Below are 16,076 nucleotides of genomic sequence, written 5' to 3'. Positions count from 1 at the left end.
CGCTGTCCAGAAAGTGAAAGGACAGCCCAGAGAATGGGAGCATATAATTGCTAATTATATCTCTGCTAAAAGTCTGTTATCCAGATTAAAGGATTTTTAAAGCTCATCAACAAAACGAAAGCTAAAATTTTAAAATGGACTTGAATAGACGCTTCTCCAGAGAAGACGTACAAAGCACACTAAGATGTTCAGCATCCTCAGTCACGATGGGAACGCAGATTATAACCAGTGTGATCCCCTCACACAGATGGGAACGCAGATTATAACCAGTGTGATCCCCTCACACAGATGGGAACGCAGATTATAGCCAGTGTGATCCCCTCAGACAGATGGGAACACGAATTATAACCAGTGTGATCCCCTCACACAGATGGGAACGCAGATTATAACCAGTGTGATCCCCTCACACAGATGGGAACGCAGATTATAACCAGTGTGATCCCCTCACACAGATGGGAACGCGAATTATAACCAGTGTGATCCCCTCACACAGATGGGAACGCAAATTATAACCAGTGTGATACCCCCTCACACAAACCAGAACGGCTGTAATCAAGAAAACTAAAACTAACAAATGGAATAGAGAAATTAGAACCCTTAAACATACCTTGTGAAAATGTAAAATGGTGTGACTTACGCATACAATACTTTGAAATTTCCACCCCGCAAAACATTCCTCTGTTCATCTCTAACCACTCAGTTGGTTCAACAAATCCACTTCTAGAAATATACCCTCCAAAATTGAAACCAGGCGTTAAAAGCTGATGCCTGAATCCGCAGCAGCTCTGTTCACAAGAGCAAAGAGGCATAAACAATTAAATATCCATCTTAATCTGTAGTGAAAACTGAGTAAGCAATTGTGCAGTTACACCAGAATTCTTTAGCTAGTTGTGAATGTGATTAATAATTTCTAGAAATATATTTCCTCACAACACATACAAAAATTTTAGTGTTTAGTAATACACCCAAATATATTAAGTTCCTATACAATAAATAGCAAAAAGTTGATAAATCTATGTTCAGTAATTAGTGTTTCACTATTTTCACTTATTTGGAAATGGTCTAGACATTCAATGAATATTCATCAGATAAATGAGATAATGAAACTTTACAGTTTCAAATTACTAAAGACACCAAGAACCTTTTCAATGTATTCGTACAATATTATCACTGAAGTTTACTTAAAACCTTTTATTTGTACCTATTTTATTTATTAGTTAAAACTTACTGAGATTTCAGAGTCAATAATTGTGCAAGCAATCTTCGTGACAGGTCATGTAACATAAGACATACACTTAATGTTGTAAACCCACCTAAAACAAATACATTTTATGTTAATCCTTCTCATCTCCTGGCAAACACCTGGGGTGGGGACTGCTGGGCCATACGTGTGTCTGTCGTACATATTTTGGTTACAGGATGAGTGGGGGACAGCTCTCTGGCAGCCTCCCTGCTTACTGCATCTGCTCCCCCACGAACACCCCTGGGTGCCTTCCCCACCCAACCCGACTTAACAGTCTCACGCAGGGACCACAGACCAGGGGGCCTCGCTTTCCAGGCCAGGGTGCAGGAGGGCAGATCCCCCAAGACCGACTTCAGTTGGCCTGTGCACTCAGCTGTGACTTGTCTCTTTTCTGATCCGATGGGACGGTCTGTGGACACCCTGGCCACCCACGAGCCTCGTTCAGCTCTACTTGCAGATAGAGAGCCCGTCGGAACCTAGTTCTGGTCTGTGACTCATGTCGTTAACGGCACACTTGGAGGCCCAGACACTGCCCAAAACTCAGCCGAAGTGGAGGAAACGGCTAGCACAGGGGCTGTCCTGCAGCCTGTCCTCGGAGCCCAGCACTCGGAATGTCATCTTACCAAAGCAGCTTTCAGTGTCAAAGAGACATTCAGCTCAACCAGGTGGCTGTTACAGACAGTTCACTGTGTTCGCTCAAGAATAAAAGGAACGTAAAATAAGCAACATTTCATTAGTGTCAGTGTGTTACCCTCCCTGCTTGCACATGACATTCGTCAGCATGAAGACTACAAGTCAGATGAATGAGCAGCACCCACCTCCCGTTAAGTTCCACACCGTGGCCCCCAGAGCCCTAGGGTGGCCACAAAGCTGCTGGAGGGAAGGAAGGGGGGCTGAAAATAAAGGGATGGTAGAGCCTGGACCCAGCCCTGCTGGAAAGATGGTCGTTTGCAGGCGATGTGCTCCCAACAGGACGAGTGTGAAGAACATGCAGAGCTTTGGAAATAAGTCTTGGGAAATAACTGGATTTCAGTAGCAACTTAGACGAACCAAACCAGGCCCCCGGGCGAATGCTGCAGGGAGCTGTGGGTGCAGCCCGAGTGGCATCTGACCTCAGGGCTGGGCTGACCGTGAGCAAGTTCACATCACGGGAGAAGGGGGACAAAGCCACACCCGGAGGGAGCCCTCCAGATGCAGAGAATGTACGACATGGGCCCAGCTAAAGAGGAAAAGTGAAAGGCAAGATCCCCAAGTGAACGTGAGGCCCTCTACCCTCAGTGTGAGGCTCCCGGCCCCACTCTGACTTACGACTAAGCACACAGATAAACATGCACATGTGCGCACACACATGCACACACAATCACAATCCCCTTTTCTCTCGGGACAAGGCTGGCCATCATCAGCTCCACGTCCAGTGACTGTGATGAGGCTGGTGGCCAGTGGGGTGTGACAAAGAAGCCTCACAAGGAAGCCTGTCCCATCAGGGTTGACGCATCCCCTTGGGGTTCACCCCTAACTTTGACCTCTGACACTGAACTGCAGCTAAACTGGGGGATCCTGGTTCGAGGAAACTGGAACCAGCCCCTGTCATCCAAACCAATCACAGCTGCAGATGGGTCCCTGCAGCCAGAAGGACGCCATGTGTGCCTGGCACGCCGGTTCAAGAGACTGTGCGGCTCAGTGTCCAATCAGAGAACAGTCTCTGGAAGGGGCCTGAGGGGCAGGCCTGTGCTCACAGTCTGCCTGCTTCCCCCAGAGGCAAAGAACCACAAACAGGAGCCGCTTGGCCAGCGTGCAGTCGGCATGTATGGGTCCTGAAGAGCCAGCCTGCACTTTCTGACCTGTGGGGGACATCTGCACATACCCAGTGCTAGTGTCTTAATCCCACAACACCTGCTGCTGTCCCCAGGCCCCATCAGAGTCACAGAATGCTCCAGCTCCAGCGCCTGGCAAGACCCTGCAGGCTAACAGGAGAGTCAGGTGCATCTGGAGGCCCACCTCCCCGTCTCCACTTGCTCTTAGATGGCAAGAGCCAGGCCTGGGACAAGGGAGGCTTTCAAAGGTCTGGGAAAGCACTGCCCGCCCAAACACACCCTCAGAAATGTCTCTTGAAACACCGCAGTCAGTGAATGCCTAAGCTGGCTTATATCACTGAGACCAGGGCAAGCTTACTTTGTCCTGAAAAGTACAAGACCTGCTTACGTTTTATAAACCAGGCACTTGCTCTCCACACTTGGTTTAAGATGAAACATAAATAACCTCTGGCCAGTCTCCTTGCACACACCAGCCCCCTATGAAAATCAGAGTGGGCAGCAGACAGACACATCTCTGACCAAACTCAGACAGGTAAGAACAGCCTATGGGGAAAGGCAAACACACCGTGAATGCCAGGAAGGGAATGCCAGGGGCTGGTCTCCCCAAAGCCTCCCAGGGACAAGGGGAAGGTGAGTGGGGCTGCCAGAGTCCAGCCTGGGCTGTGGGCCGGCAGGCAGAGACCCGTGCCGTTACCCTTCCCAGGACAGTGTGTGCATTGGCAGGTACAGGAGAAACACTGCACTTTGCGGTTCTGCCATCTTGTTTGCAAGTCTGGTGTAGTCCTGTGCACATTCCTGTGTTTCCATTTCCCCACTGAACAAGCCACCTGGTGCCCTCCAGCCCCTGGTCCCAGCCCCACTGCACACCCATTTCCATGACGGAATTGGCAGGCTCATCATCGTGGGCCATTCACCTTGTCCCCAGGATTCCACAGCTGGCGTGATTATCAGGGTGCTCTCTCTACAGAACATGGGGACCACATGCAAGGGGGATGCAGGAAGACACTGAGGCAAGGGGGCCCCTGGGACATGCTGTGCATAAGTGACAGGCAGTGGGCACAGGCAGATGAAGGAGAAGGGAGCAGGCTCAGAATCATGACTGGGAGGCAGCTGGAGGGTGGAGAGGTGGGTCCCATTTGCAGCTCTCCACAGACACTTGACCTTGACTGCCTTATTACATTTTAGGCGTTATTGGCAAGAACAGTCTATTCAAAACGGTGCACATTAGATTTCTTTGGTGCCAGTGGGTCATCCTGAGTCATTCGCCGAATTTGGGAATCTCAGGAGAGAGGGAGAGCTGAAGCATCAGCTGAGGGGCCAGATGTGTCCTCCCAGGTGTGTCTTCCCAGGTGTGTCCTGCCAGATGTGTCCTCCCAAATTCCTTCTTTAGCTCTGATTTTCAGATTACACAAGTAATACATACTCAATATAAACATTTCACAATGCACTAAAAAATAAGAAAAAGGCTACTTACGATCTTGCTGCTTTACCATAAGCATAATCAGTGTATTATTTGGAGACCATCCGTTCATACAACTCTCTCCATACAGATTAAAATCCAGGGGAGAGAGTGGCTGCACACTGCTTTTTAAAAGCCTTCACCTACAAGGAGTCTTGAGATCAGCCATCAGGAGAAGGCGTTTTTGTCCCCCTGGTAACAGGATCTTGCAGGGAGCGAGCCAAGCAGAGGATGCTGGCGGAGCTGCCCTCTGGATTTCTGGAGGAGGAGCCAAGGGACGTGTGCCCACCAGTAAGTGTGTGCTGGGAGCCAGATTGTCTCCAGGGACCACAGCCAGACCAAAGGCAGCTGATGTTTCCTGGGAACTGCAGTGATGCCAAGTGCCGTGTCACAGAGCCCATATAAGAGGTGACAGGAGAGACCTCGGTGTGCGGCCTGCAGACGGTGCTCGCTCGGAGGACGCCCGCCACCAGGAGACCCACCGGCTTGGCTGAGGAGCGACTGAAAAGTCAGGTCTGTCTGACTTGGTGGATGAGACTCTCCTTGCATGTGGTGGCTTAAATTGCTAAGCCTCATCCTACCGTCTTTACCTAAGATCTCCCAACAGCAAACACGCACAAGAGGGGATCATCATTTAAATTTTGAAGTGACCGAGGCTCAAAAGGGGTGTTGCCATCAGCTGCTACTTCCACAAACTCAGGACTCTGTTCCAGAGACAGCCGTGCACCCTCTGAGAGTCCCACTCCCAACACCCCTGCTTGGTGCTCGGGACACCCAGGGACATTCTGAGTTTGGGGCAGAGCAGGGTCTTTATCGTGAACCTGCTGGTTGTCCTGTGCCCTCGAACTCACACACAACCCAGATGAGTCCTTATAAATGTTCCTTTTCCAGAAAATGAATAAAAACCACACTTGGAAGCTCCCAGAAAGAGTAGCCTACGATGCAGACGTGCTAAAGCTGTTCTGGGAGAAAAAAATTGAGCTTCACGCGGAACGACTGCAGAGTGAGGACGTGAGGATGCACAGGAGCGCCCTGGACAGGTGGGCTAAGGGCACAGCACGGGGGTCGCTGCGGCATGCAACCGGGACCAGGCCCAGCCCTCAGGCCTCCAGGCACACAGCACCACACTCCAGCGACAGCACCCCTCCCCTCAGATCCCGTGACGCAGGCGGAGGGGAGCCCCATAGGAAACACCACCCACATCAACTCAGCTTCAGACTCACAACAGAGATGAAGTAGGAGAGAGGGAGACCCCAGGATGCCAGCACCATCCTTCTGCCCCACACCCCTCCCTCCATCCCCACACTCCTGAGTGCTGTAGAATTTTTCATGGAGGCGTGTCCTGCTTTGGTCTGATTTTCTGACAGTTGCTCCCACTGCTGAAAGACACCCCTGTGTCCTCCCCCCCCGTCCACACGTGTGCATGGCTGCCCACCAAAAGCTGACAGCCCTCTTCTCTCTGCCACTGAGTGCAGGGGCCTTAGTGCTGATGGGGTCTCCTAGGTCACCCCAAGTGTACCCAGGATAATTGCTCTCAAGGACAGCTAGGAGAGTGGATTAGCACATAATTCACACCTTGAGACAGACTCAAGTGGCCAGAAACTCAAAAGTAGTCACAGCCTCTTCTCCAGATAGCACCAGCAGCTGCTGCCCTGGGAGTGGGCTGGGGAGGACGATCCTGGCTCCTGGCAAGACCAGGTTGGACTGATGCTTCAGCCACCAGAGCTCTGGTTGCTGTGGTGGCCCAGCTATGGGGGCAGTTGTGCCCAACTCTGCCTGTCCTGGCCCCTCAGAACCGAGTGCTGTACCCACCTCACCCCTCGGGCCGTGTCCAGCAGAACCCCCTGCCCCCAAACATGGGAAAAGGGGACCCCCCCACTGATGCCTCCTCCCAGCCTCAGCTCCCCCCTGGGGTCTCAGAACCTCACCCTGCCCTCTCATGCCATCAGGCCCTGGGACATTCTGGGTCTGCTGCCCAGGGGTGCAGGTCCCAGGAGTGGGCTCTGGGTCAGACAATAGGCTGCCATCAGCTCAAGCTGGGTAGGTCAGCAAGGTCCAGGGCTGACCGGGACAGGGCTGTGGGCCATGACATTCGGTACCCGTGTGGGGAGATGTGGCTGGTTCCGGGGCCGGAGGCCATAGCCGGGACATGCCCTGGTCTCTGACGGCAACCCCGCAGCCATCCTGCAGTTTCTAGGATTCGTCTGCTTTACATGCCTGGCCTGGGGGCAGCCAATCAGCAACCAGCACCTGGTGAAGGGGCAGAAACGTGGCCGTCATGCACGGACACCCGTGGGCACTGCTGTCCTGGGGCCACCGTGTGCTGCTTGGAGGCACCTGCCTCTCTTAGGTCCCTGGGTGCTGGGACAACCATCTGAGTGGATGCCATTTACCAAATTGCCACCAAGCCCAGAGGTCAGCCAGAGCCGGGCACCCACCCCACTCTCCACCCTCTAAAGCCAAACCATACACTCGACCCTGAAGGTACCTTGTGGTCATCGCCTGTGGGTGGTTGTCTGGGGGGCCTGGACTCCTGCACCAGGCTGTCTCTGTGCCCGACCACTCCACGCATTGTGCTGTCGTCACAACGCCATGCCACCTTCCGAGGCAGTCAGGATGGTGGGCGGTCTTGGAAGAAAGTTGGGGAACAAGGCCCAGTGAGAGGGCGCTCAGAGGGGCACAAGCGACCGTGGGCCTGTGTCCGGTCTGCATGAGCCAGTGGTCCTGTGCGAGAAACTGGGCACTTACCAGGTTGGCAGCTCAGGACACAGCTCAGTTTCTCTGGGGCACAGACATTCCCAGAGGCTGCTTCACGGGGCAAAGTGCTTTCCCTCCTGGGCAGGCAGGTCTGGAGTGAGACCCTCCATGACCTGGCCCAGGTCACAGGGCTCTCCTGGACCCCACAAGGTCACGGCTATGGCTGGACGGGGACGCAGCCCTGCCCACAGTCCCACAGCCCGTGAGGGGGCGGCTGTGTTCACACATATGCTCAGGTGCCGACAGACACAGCCTGGCTGGCACATGGTCCCTGAAGCTGACTCATAGCTCCGAAATTGCCACCATCCCAGGCTCCGTGGAGAATGGGCCCAGAAGCTGGAGGAGAGGCATAGGATGCTGCAGGCCCCCCCGCGGCCATCCATGCAGGGTGCCAAGTCCTTCCACGCCCCTGACAAGATGGCAGCCTGAGGCTCTGCGCAGGTGCAGACACACAGCCAACAGCTCAGAGAGCCCTCAGCCGGCCGTGCCTGGACCCCAGCCTCCGCCGGCACACTCCTCCTGCTTCACTCCAGCTCGCTTTTCTAGCACATGGCAGGTGCCAATAAAACCTATGGTGACTGGATTGGGTGTGCTGTGCAAAACGTCCTTCGTCTCTCTAAAGTTTGCTCTCATTAAAAGCTTCCCTGGATATTACTAGCTGGCAACAAGCCATCGAAAGCAAGTGCATGCAAGGCTTTCGGGCCATCTCCTGCCTGCTGGTTGTACCTCACCTTTGCTCAAAATATTTCCACAAATGTCAACCCCAGGACACTGCCCTATACGATGTGTACAAAGCTTTGTGATTTTCCAAAAGTCCTTCCAACACTTCATCCGTCACCAAGAACACCTTAGAAAACTAAATCCCCTTACCTCTAGAGTGGGAAAAGCTCAGGTGTGGAGAAGTCACGAACGCCATTAAAGCCAGGATCCCCCCTTCATGCTCAGGCTCCCTCCCGGATCCCTGTTGACTGTAACTACCCTGGAAGGGCAGGAGGGTGAGCTCACAGTGGGGGCCAGGCCATCGGGGGACCTGGGATGTCTCACCTCCTGATGAGGACCCAGACTCTCGCAGAGCCTGTCCTCACGTTTGCACCCAAAATGTAACCCAAGTCTCACTGGCCTGTGCCCTGCTGTGACCACTGTGGCCTCCACCCTTGGTGGTGCAGAAGCTGCTGGGTTGGGGCTGGGGTCTGGCTTGTGGCACTCTCTGTGGTCTCATGTCATCTCTCTAGGCTTTACCACTTGTGGGTTTCGGTTGCTTTGTGTTGACCCTCTTATCAGATTGGCAAATGGAGGGGAAGGACCCCGTCTTCGCCCGGAATGGGGACTCTCCAGAATTAATCAAAGAAAGACTCTGAAACCAGCAGGCAATGACTTTCTGTGCCCAACAGAGATTCCTCGCAGGGCATTCCAGAGCTGACCGCACAGGCTGGACAGGCAAGTGGAAAGTCCAGAAAGAAAGGTCTGGAATCTGGCACACAGCACGTACATTTGGTTTGCCAAGGGAATATGTGGGAAGAACCCAGCATGGGTCCCTTACGACACAGATGGAAAAACACGTGCTCCTTCAGTCATCGCCCCAACTGTCCGTCATCATTCATGATTCAGGAGATTCCATTGACTGTGAATAACCCCCAAAATAGTTTGAGAATAGGAGTCACTGACACTTGCAAAGCTAAAAGTTGTTGGAGGGTAATTTTATCTGAGAACATACTTAGAGCACCACCGCTGTCGACACCGGTAAACTGAGGACGCACACTAGGCCATCCTTGTGAAGCTGTGCAGAGCCCTCCTGGCCAGCTGGCACAATCTCAGTGACCCGATCACCCCCCATGAACGGCAGAAGCCAAAACCACATGAACACAAGCAGTCTCCCAACCATGTCTTCACTCTCTGTGTTATTAATCTCTTCCTCAGGCACAGCTGAGCCACACTCCAGGTTGGAAGGGGCTCAGTGAGGAGGAGAGAGCAGGAAGAAGGAGCCGATGGGAGGGCGGGCGGGCCTGGGAGTGCGGTGGGTGGGACCCCAGCCCCAAGGCCCTCGTGAGGACTCCGCGCTGAGAAACTGTGAGCAGGCACTGCTGTGGGGTCGAGGGGTCATCTTCTAACTCCCCATCTGCTTCTCTCCTCTTTTTCCAAAGTAAGTATGTGTCGTTTTCATGATTTCCTTGTGTTTAAAAGAAACAATGCCACCCTTCTATACCTGGCACCCCCTGCTGCCAGGTACAGCCACAGGGGTCCTGGACCATCGCTGGGAAGGTTAAAAACCACACACCAGCCAAAGTCACAGCCGGTCACGGTGGCCAGACCCAGCTGTTTGTTGAATGAAACGTGCTATGGAAAAGATTATTGGGGCTTTTGAAGACCACGCACAAAACCTCACACTGCCCTTATCTAGGGATGGTAATCCTGGACCGCACAGAAAGGACACTTGGGGAGAACCAGTTGTTAACTCAGTGCTCCACTCCTGTCACTTCCATAATCAGAACGGAGGCAGCATTCAAGCCACCAGCACGCTAAGTGTGTGGTTGCTGTGAGGCCCCCAGTGAGCAGCAGCAGCTGTGCCGGGGGGCAAGCCCACCCCCAGTGCCTGGAAAACGAAGCAGCATGGCCATGAGCAGCCCAGTCCACGCAAGGTCTCTGGGGGTGGGGACCTGCCTTGGCCAGCAAGGGATTCGAGGATCTGCCCTGACTGTCACCCACACTGACCCAGCCCCTTTCTGATGAGAGCTTTGAGACTTCCTAGAACTTTCTAGAAGTTTCTACCCTTGCTGATGAGAACATCTGTCCTACAGGATCTATATGTTCCCTAATCAAAGTTAAGTTGTCCTCTGACTTTTCAACTAAGAGAAAAGGTGCTTAAAAAGCTTTCTAGGTGGGGCAGTTTGCACACGGTGGGTTCCCAGAGCCCCCTGAGGGGCCTTGGGCAAGGGGATCTGGCACCTGCAGGGGCTGTGCTCTGAATGAGGACGCTGTCAGCTAGGTCACATCCCCTGGTCCCGGCCTGGAAGTCTGCCCTGGAGACAGGTTGGGCCCCAGGCCTTGAAAGTCAGGTTGAGCCTCCCCACCCTTCCTTTCCCCTGCTGGAGAAGAAGAGGGGTGCATCTGCTCCTGTCCACTGTGCATCTCCTGGACTACAAGAAATTGGATTCTTCTCCCTTCACTAGGAAATTTACCAAAAGCCAGGAAATTGTTCCCATTTTTAGTCCCCACAACTTTGGCTGAGCAGTATTTGCATTTAAAATGTGCGTGCCTTTAATCCTTTTAGAGACTTTTCAGTCTGTATCTCTATTATTAATTCGGTTTCCAAAAATAGTTATTGTACACATTTAAATCAGCCCAACCTGGTTATTCAGACTACAGGAAGGGCTCAGGGGTGGGTTCAGGGGTGGACTCCCGTGTGGGCTCAGGGGTGGCCTCTGGCGCCATCGTCCCTGGAGCTGAGGCCCAGGCCCGCCCTTGGGGCTCTGGCGTCCCTGCGCTGGAAGTCCCCGAGGAGGGTGTGAAGGAGCAGAGTCCAAGGCGGACGTGTGCGCGTGCGCATACGGTCGGTCAGCAGACCGGGGTGCTCATTGAAGTCACTGTCGTTCTTAGCGGTGAATTCTAATTCTAATGAATTAATTACTAATGAACTAAATGAAATTTAATTATTCATTGAAACTAATGTAAACGCTTGTGATGTGTGCCGTTTGGGTTTAATGAAACCGCCTGATTCAACACTTAAACAGCAGCGGCGACTTCCAGACCCCACCATCGCAGGGCTGCGCGTCCCGCCAGCGGCCACGCGGGGGCGCTGCAGGACAGCGCGGGCGGAGGAGGCGGGGTCCCAGAGGGGGAGGGAGGGGACCCAGGACCCCCCCATGCGACCTGCAGGTGGCAGGACCAGCAGCCCCCCACCTTCTCGCCACCTTCCACCCAGCCCAGGTGCCGACTGGCTTCGGTCCCCCCAATCGGAAGAGCTGCCAGGCTGAAGCTCCCCACCCCACGCTGCGTCCTGGTGGGGCAGGAACATGGCAGGTGGCACGTGTCCTGTTCCGGAAAACACCATGGGCAGCACAGGGAGGGTGATTCCCACCTGATCGGCAGGGGTTGGCCTGGGCTTCCTGCCCCATCACACATGCGGGAATGCAGAAGCCATCCAGGGGAAGACGTGCTGGCGTGCTTGCGGTCCCTGCAGGGCCACAGTGTCCCTGCCACCCTCCCACTTAGCACGCAGTTTCCTCTCAGGTGGTGGCTTCAGCTCAGCCCAGGAGTGCTGTACGGTTTTCTCTTTTCATTTTTCACTTTATTGGAGTGTAAGACTCACACAAATATACCTGAACACCAGGGACAACTGGGGGAATAATCTCACGTGGATGTCTGCAGAGTCTCCTCAGGAGAGCGGACACAGAAGCGAGAGGTGGAAGCAGAGGCCTCCGCTCAGGGAGGGCAAAGCAGTCTTGCCAGCGGGGACAGGCAGGCCGTGTGCACCGTCATGTGGGCGCGGCCCTGCGAGAGTGGTGCGCGGGGACCACAGAGGGAGGGTCACCCTCACAGTCGCTGCTGGGAGTTGTCAGGGCTGAAGGTGCACAGGTATATTACCCAGAGAATGAAGGCCGCCATGCACACCCAGATCCAAACCTCCTCGTAGGGGTCCAAGTACGGCCCCCAGCAGGAGCCCTGCTCCCTGTGGGCCCTGGGGCGCCTGTGCCTCCTGCTCCTGCAGCAGCCACTTGCATGCAGGCCCCCCCGCTTTATGACGCTGAGGACGGACAGGGGGATGGTCAGGGAGCCCTTGCACGTGGAGCTGGGGCTGGGCTCTGGTCCCACCCGGATGAGGCCACTGCCACCCTGTCCCCAGTGCCCATCAGTGAAGACGAAGGGGAAGGTGAGGGAGCCATTGACGTCAGAGGGGTAGCCCGGGCCTGGGATGACGTGGGCTAAGGACGAGGGGAAGGTGAGGGAGCCATCACCGTCTTCTGTGAGGCCAATGATATAGGACACAGGCAGGAAGTCCTCTCCAGCTGGTCGGCCGCTGCTGCCGGGGACCGAGCCCGGACCCTGCCTATGCGTGCCAGCTGGGCAGGACACAGAGCCGTGGCCTTTGTAGATGAAGCCTGTGACCTGGAAGGGCTTGATGCTGCTGAGCAGGCGGCCTTTGCCGTGGAGGATTGGGGCCTTGATGTTCACCAGGACGCCCCTGCCCGTGGACGTGGCTGTGACGCTGGCGGGCAGGTAGATGGAACCTCTGTCGATGATAAGCGGTCCCCGGGCACCCCGTCCAGGGCCTAGAAGTCCCCTGTCACTGCGCGTGCGCACGAGGGAGAAGGGGACGGTGACAATGTCGATGTCCTCGCTGAAGAACTGGTTGCTCTCAGAGAGGGGGCTTCTGATGACGTCGGGCATGGCAGGGGGCACGGTGCTGCAGCTGGGGGTGCGGCCCCGGGCACGGTGGACCACGGGGCCACTGCCACACAGAGAGTCCTGGCTAGGGCCGCAGCTCCTAACTTCGGGCCCCCAAGCAGGGTCTGGGGGCTTCTGGAAGAAGCAGACCCCAAGCTCGCAGGCCTCACACTGGTCCCCGAAGCAGATCTCAGGGCACTGGTCGGAGCTGAGGCCCTCACGGTAGCAATTGTGCAGGACGAACAGGACCAGCTTGTGCAGGAAGAGCCGCACGTTCAGGAGGCTCACTTGGCAGTGTCCCCGGGCGTCCCGCGGGCATGCCTGACAGCCCTGGCCCCACACGCGCATCTTCACCAGCCCCAGGTGGCTGTCCTCGTCCCACCACACATGGAAGAGGATGTGCACGTGGGCCGAGGACCAGCCCCACTGGCAGCGGCCGCACTGGAGCCTGGTAAGAACAGAGGCAGCAGTGAGAGGAGGGGACGGAGCGGCTGTGCTCCCTGGTGCCCCACACCACTCGTGGGCAGAGTGGGGCCTTTGCCTGCACCCCATAATCTGAGAAGCAAATGCCTGTTTGGCACCAAAGCACGCTGGGTGGCCAAGCCTGGCTTGACACACGTGAGGGCTCGCTCTGCACTTACTTGGGGCTGCGAGCTACTGCATTTCTGTCATATTATGACCTGGAGCTTCAGTGTCCTGAGGCAATGTCAGCAAAAAACAAACACAGGCCTGTGGAGACCAGTGAGAGGATGAAAAGAAGGCATCTGTGGTGGACAGACAGGCAGAGCTGAGGAAAGGGCCATGGGGCCTCAGAGGGGGCAGCCCACCCCAGGGAGGGAAGGTGACAGGAAGTAAAACCAGGAGGCAGGGGCCTGGGTGATGGGGATGGAGGAGGGGGTTGTGTGATGGGAACAACGCAGCTGACAGACAAGCATGGAGACAGTGGAGGGGCGGGGGTTCCTGGAGGATGAGGTGTGTCCTGGGCCCTCTGGCTTTGACCGTGTGAACAGGGGAGCCACACTCCACCCCTGCATGGAAGAGGGCCAGCTGCTCGGGTCAGAGAGTACATGGTGAAGGTGCTGGTGCCCCAGGCCATCTGAGGCTGCGTGTCCCAGGGCCGGGCAGGTGGGGCCTCTCTCCAAGACCCTCAGGTCACAGACGAGTGACCCCTGTGTGGCACATGCATGCAGGCACGGGAACCCACATGCGTGGGAAGGCTCCGAATGTTCCCAGGAAGCCCTGCGGGTCTGTCCTTGGAACTTTCCGTGACTGTGGCATGGCTCTGCCTCTGCGCCAGCCTGCAGCCACAAGTGGCTGGGGAGACTGCCTATACGTGGAGAGTGCCCTGAGGACCGAACAACCAACCGTGTTGAGATTTCATTAATGAGCACTTCACAAGCTGCACGTGCCGGAGGGCTGGGTGGAAGAATGTAGGCTGTGTTTGTGACCATCCCACCAGCTGGTGTTGCCATTGGAAACTGAAAACCTGCTTGGCCGTGTCCCCGTCCTCACCTGCCATTTAGAGCAGCTCTTCGCTTTGGCTATGGGAACAGCCAGGTGTTTAACGTGCTTCTCAGACCTGAGAAAGCCAGCATTCCACGGCAGTCAGGCCCACTCCCCCACTGCGCCACCTCCCAGCTCCCTGTGAGGACTGGGGTGCCTGGCTAGGGGGGGGCTCTGCAGGTCTGGGTCATCCCACTGTACTGACAGCTGTCATCATGGCAATGATGACGATGATGATGAAGATGGAGGCTCACATAGTGACACAAGGCCACCAGGACTCCCAAATGGCCTCCCACTCTGCCTGTGACCCAGGCGGGGCACAGCTCCCCCTTTTCGAGGGCTGTGCCCCTCAGTGCACCTCTCAGCTTCCGGTCCCTCAGGCCCAGCTGCAGTGTAGGGCTGGGTGGTAGCCGCAGGCCCCTGCCCATCCCTTGCTCACATCAGCGCTGCCGTGGAGACCAGGAGATGCGCCGTACGCCGATGGAGCCCTCCTGAGTGGGTGGCCATATCACCCCACCAGCCCCCAACTGGCAAGGCCCCCCTGGACTCCAGGGGTCTAGCACTGCCAGGCAGGGTCTCTGCCTGCCACTGAGAGGGATCACAAGCACCCAGCCACCCACCTGTTGGGGGACAAGACCAGGACGGACACATGCCCCTCCCCACATGCCCAGGTGCCAGGACGCACCCAGCCTGGCCTTGGGACTCAGGCCCAGCCTAGGGCCAGTGGTCAAGCAGCCTTCAGTCCCTGTCCACCCCCAGGACCCAGCAAGAGGCCCCACCCTCCACCGCACCTTGAAAGCCCCCTCAGCCGGTACTGGAAACCTCCGCCGTCCACGTGACCAAAGGCCAAGTTCTCGTCGGGGACCAGCTCCCAGGTGTCCTGCGGCTTACTCTTGGCCATCAGCTGGGCCAATGTGCGGGCCCACACTTGCACCCCGTCCATTCTGGCACTGGGCCGCAGTGCGGACTGAGGCTCCCCAGCTCTGGCTGGAGGACGCCTCTGCAGCCCCACCCGCCCATCGCTGCCTTGACAACCGGTCAGTCTCCATGGCAACCGGTTTGTCTCAGAGAAAGGAGAAACAGGCCTGTTTTTCTTATCCTTTTTTTTAATATTTTTAATCACGCAAGCAATCCATTTTCTTTAGGACAAATGAGAAGCAAACAGATAAATGACAAGGAAAAACAATCCAAGGTGATGACATTGCGGGGCAGCCGGCCACCCAGAGACGGTAGCGGAGCTGCACGTGCACACGCAGATATTCGTGTGCTCTTGTCACAAACAGGAAACTATGCTAAACATGTCACCTGAAGCCTGGCGTTTCCCTCCACGCCGTGCCCCGGACAATGCCCCACGCTCTCCCCTTCATCATCTGTGTCTTATGTCCCGTGGCTCTACCCTGTCTGTCCTGCCTGTTCCCAAGCTGCTCAGTGATGGTTCTCTGCCATCACAAACAAGGCTGTGAAGAACTTTAACTTTATGTGTCATTGCAAATTTTCAAACTTTTTATTGGCTAGAAATGTACGTCATTTACGTAAAAATGCCTAAAACATACACGCACAGCTTCATGAACTTCTATAAAGTCTGAGGTCAGCACCTCAAAGAAGCCAGCCTCCAAAAGCTCTCTGTGTGTTCTTTCCCACCAAGGCACTGCCAGCCCGCTGGGCCAGAAAATCACCACCTGCACAGTGTGTGCCCCGAGCAGCTGCAAGGGAGTACGGACAATGCTTTCTGTACACATGTGTCTGGCTTCTCCTGTCTTTTTGGAGTTTTGTGTGTGACTTTCAAGAGCATGCATAGCAGCAGTTTGTCAGGTGCAATGAGAACAAGTGAATTGAGGAAAGAATGGCCGATGTTCAAGCAGAGTGGGGAGGAGCCTGACCCCTGGACCCCAAGGGAAGGACAATGCGAATGAAGCAC

General features: G+C 55.5%; 2 protein-coding genes across 3 annotated transcripts; one reads left to right on the top strand and one right to left on the bottom strand.

The window, feature by feature from the left end:
• The first annotated feature begins 4,560 nt into the window (after positions 1-4,560).
• FAM240C (family with sequence similarity 240 member C) lies at positions 4,561-8,021 on the top strand. Its single transcript, XM_074318961.2, has 2 exons — positions 4,561-5,556; positions 7,585-8,021. Exons 1-2 carry the CDS (start codon positions 5,393-5,395, stop codon positions 7,700-7,702), a joined length of 282 nt encoding a protein of 93 aa, XP_074175062.1. The 5' UTR covers positions 4,561-5,392; the 3' UTR covers positions 7,703-8,021.
• Positions 8,022-10,946: 2,925 nt separating this feature from the next.
• On the bottom strand, positions 10,947-15,165 carry RTP5 (receptor transporter protein 5 (putative)). Of its 2 annotated transcripts, XM_074316724.2 has the most exons (3): positions 14,950-15,086; positions 13,297-13,384; positions 10,947-13,103 (listed from the first exon to the last, which is right to left on the bottom strand). In XM_074316724.2, exon 3 carries the CDS (start codon positions 13,001-13,003, stop codon positions 11,804-11,806), a length of 1,200 nt encoding a protein of 399 aa, XP_074172825.1. In that variant the 5' UTR covers positions 13,004-13,103; positions 13,297-13,384; positions 14,950-15,086; the 3' UTR covers positions 10,947-11,803. The 2 variants fall into 2 exon arrangements, with proteins under 2 accessions (XP_074172825.1, XP_019575010.2); XM_019719451.3 differs by lacking the exon at positions 13,297-13,384 and having other exon boundaries at positions 14,950-15,165.
• Positions 15,166-16,076: the final 911 nt, after the last annotated feature.

The sequence above is a fragment of the Rhinolophus sinicus genome, chromosome 17, assembly GCF_057876585.1.
Source record: "Rhinolophus sinicus isolate RSI-liver-muscle chromosome 17, RSI-T2T, whole genome shotgun sequence".
Taxonomy (NCBI): domain Eukaryota; kingdom Metazoa; phylum Chordata; class Mammalia; order Chiroptera; family Rhinolophidae; genus Rhinolophus; species Rhinolophus sinicus.
This window is presented reverse-complemented; position numbering and strand designations above follow the sequence as displayed.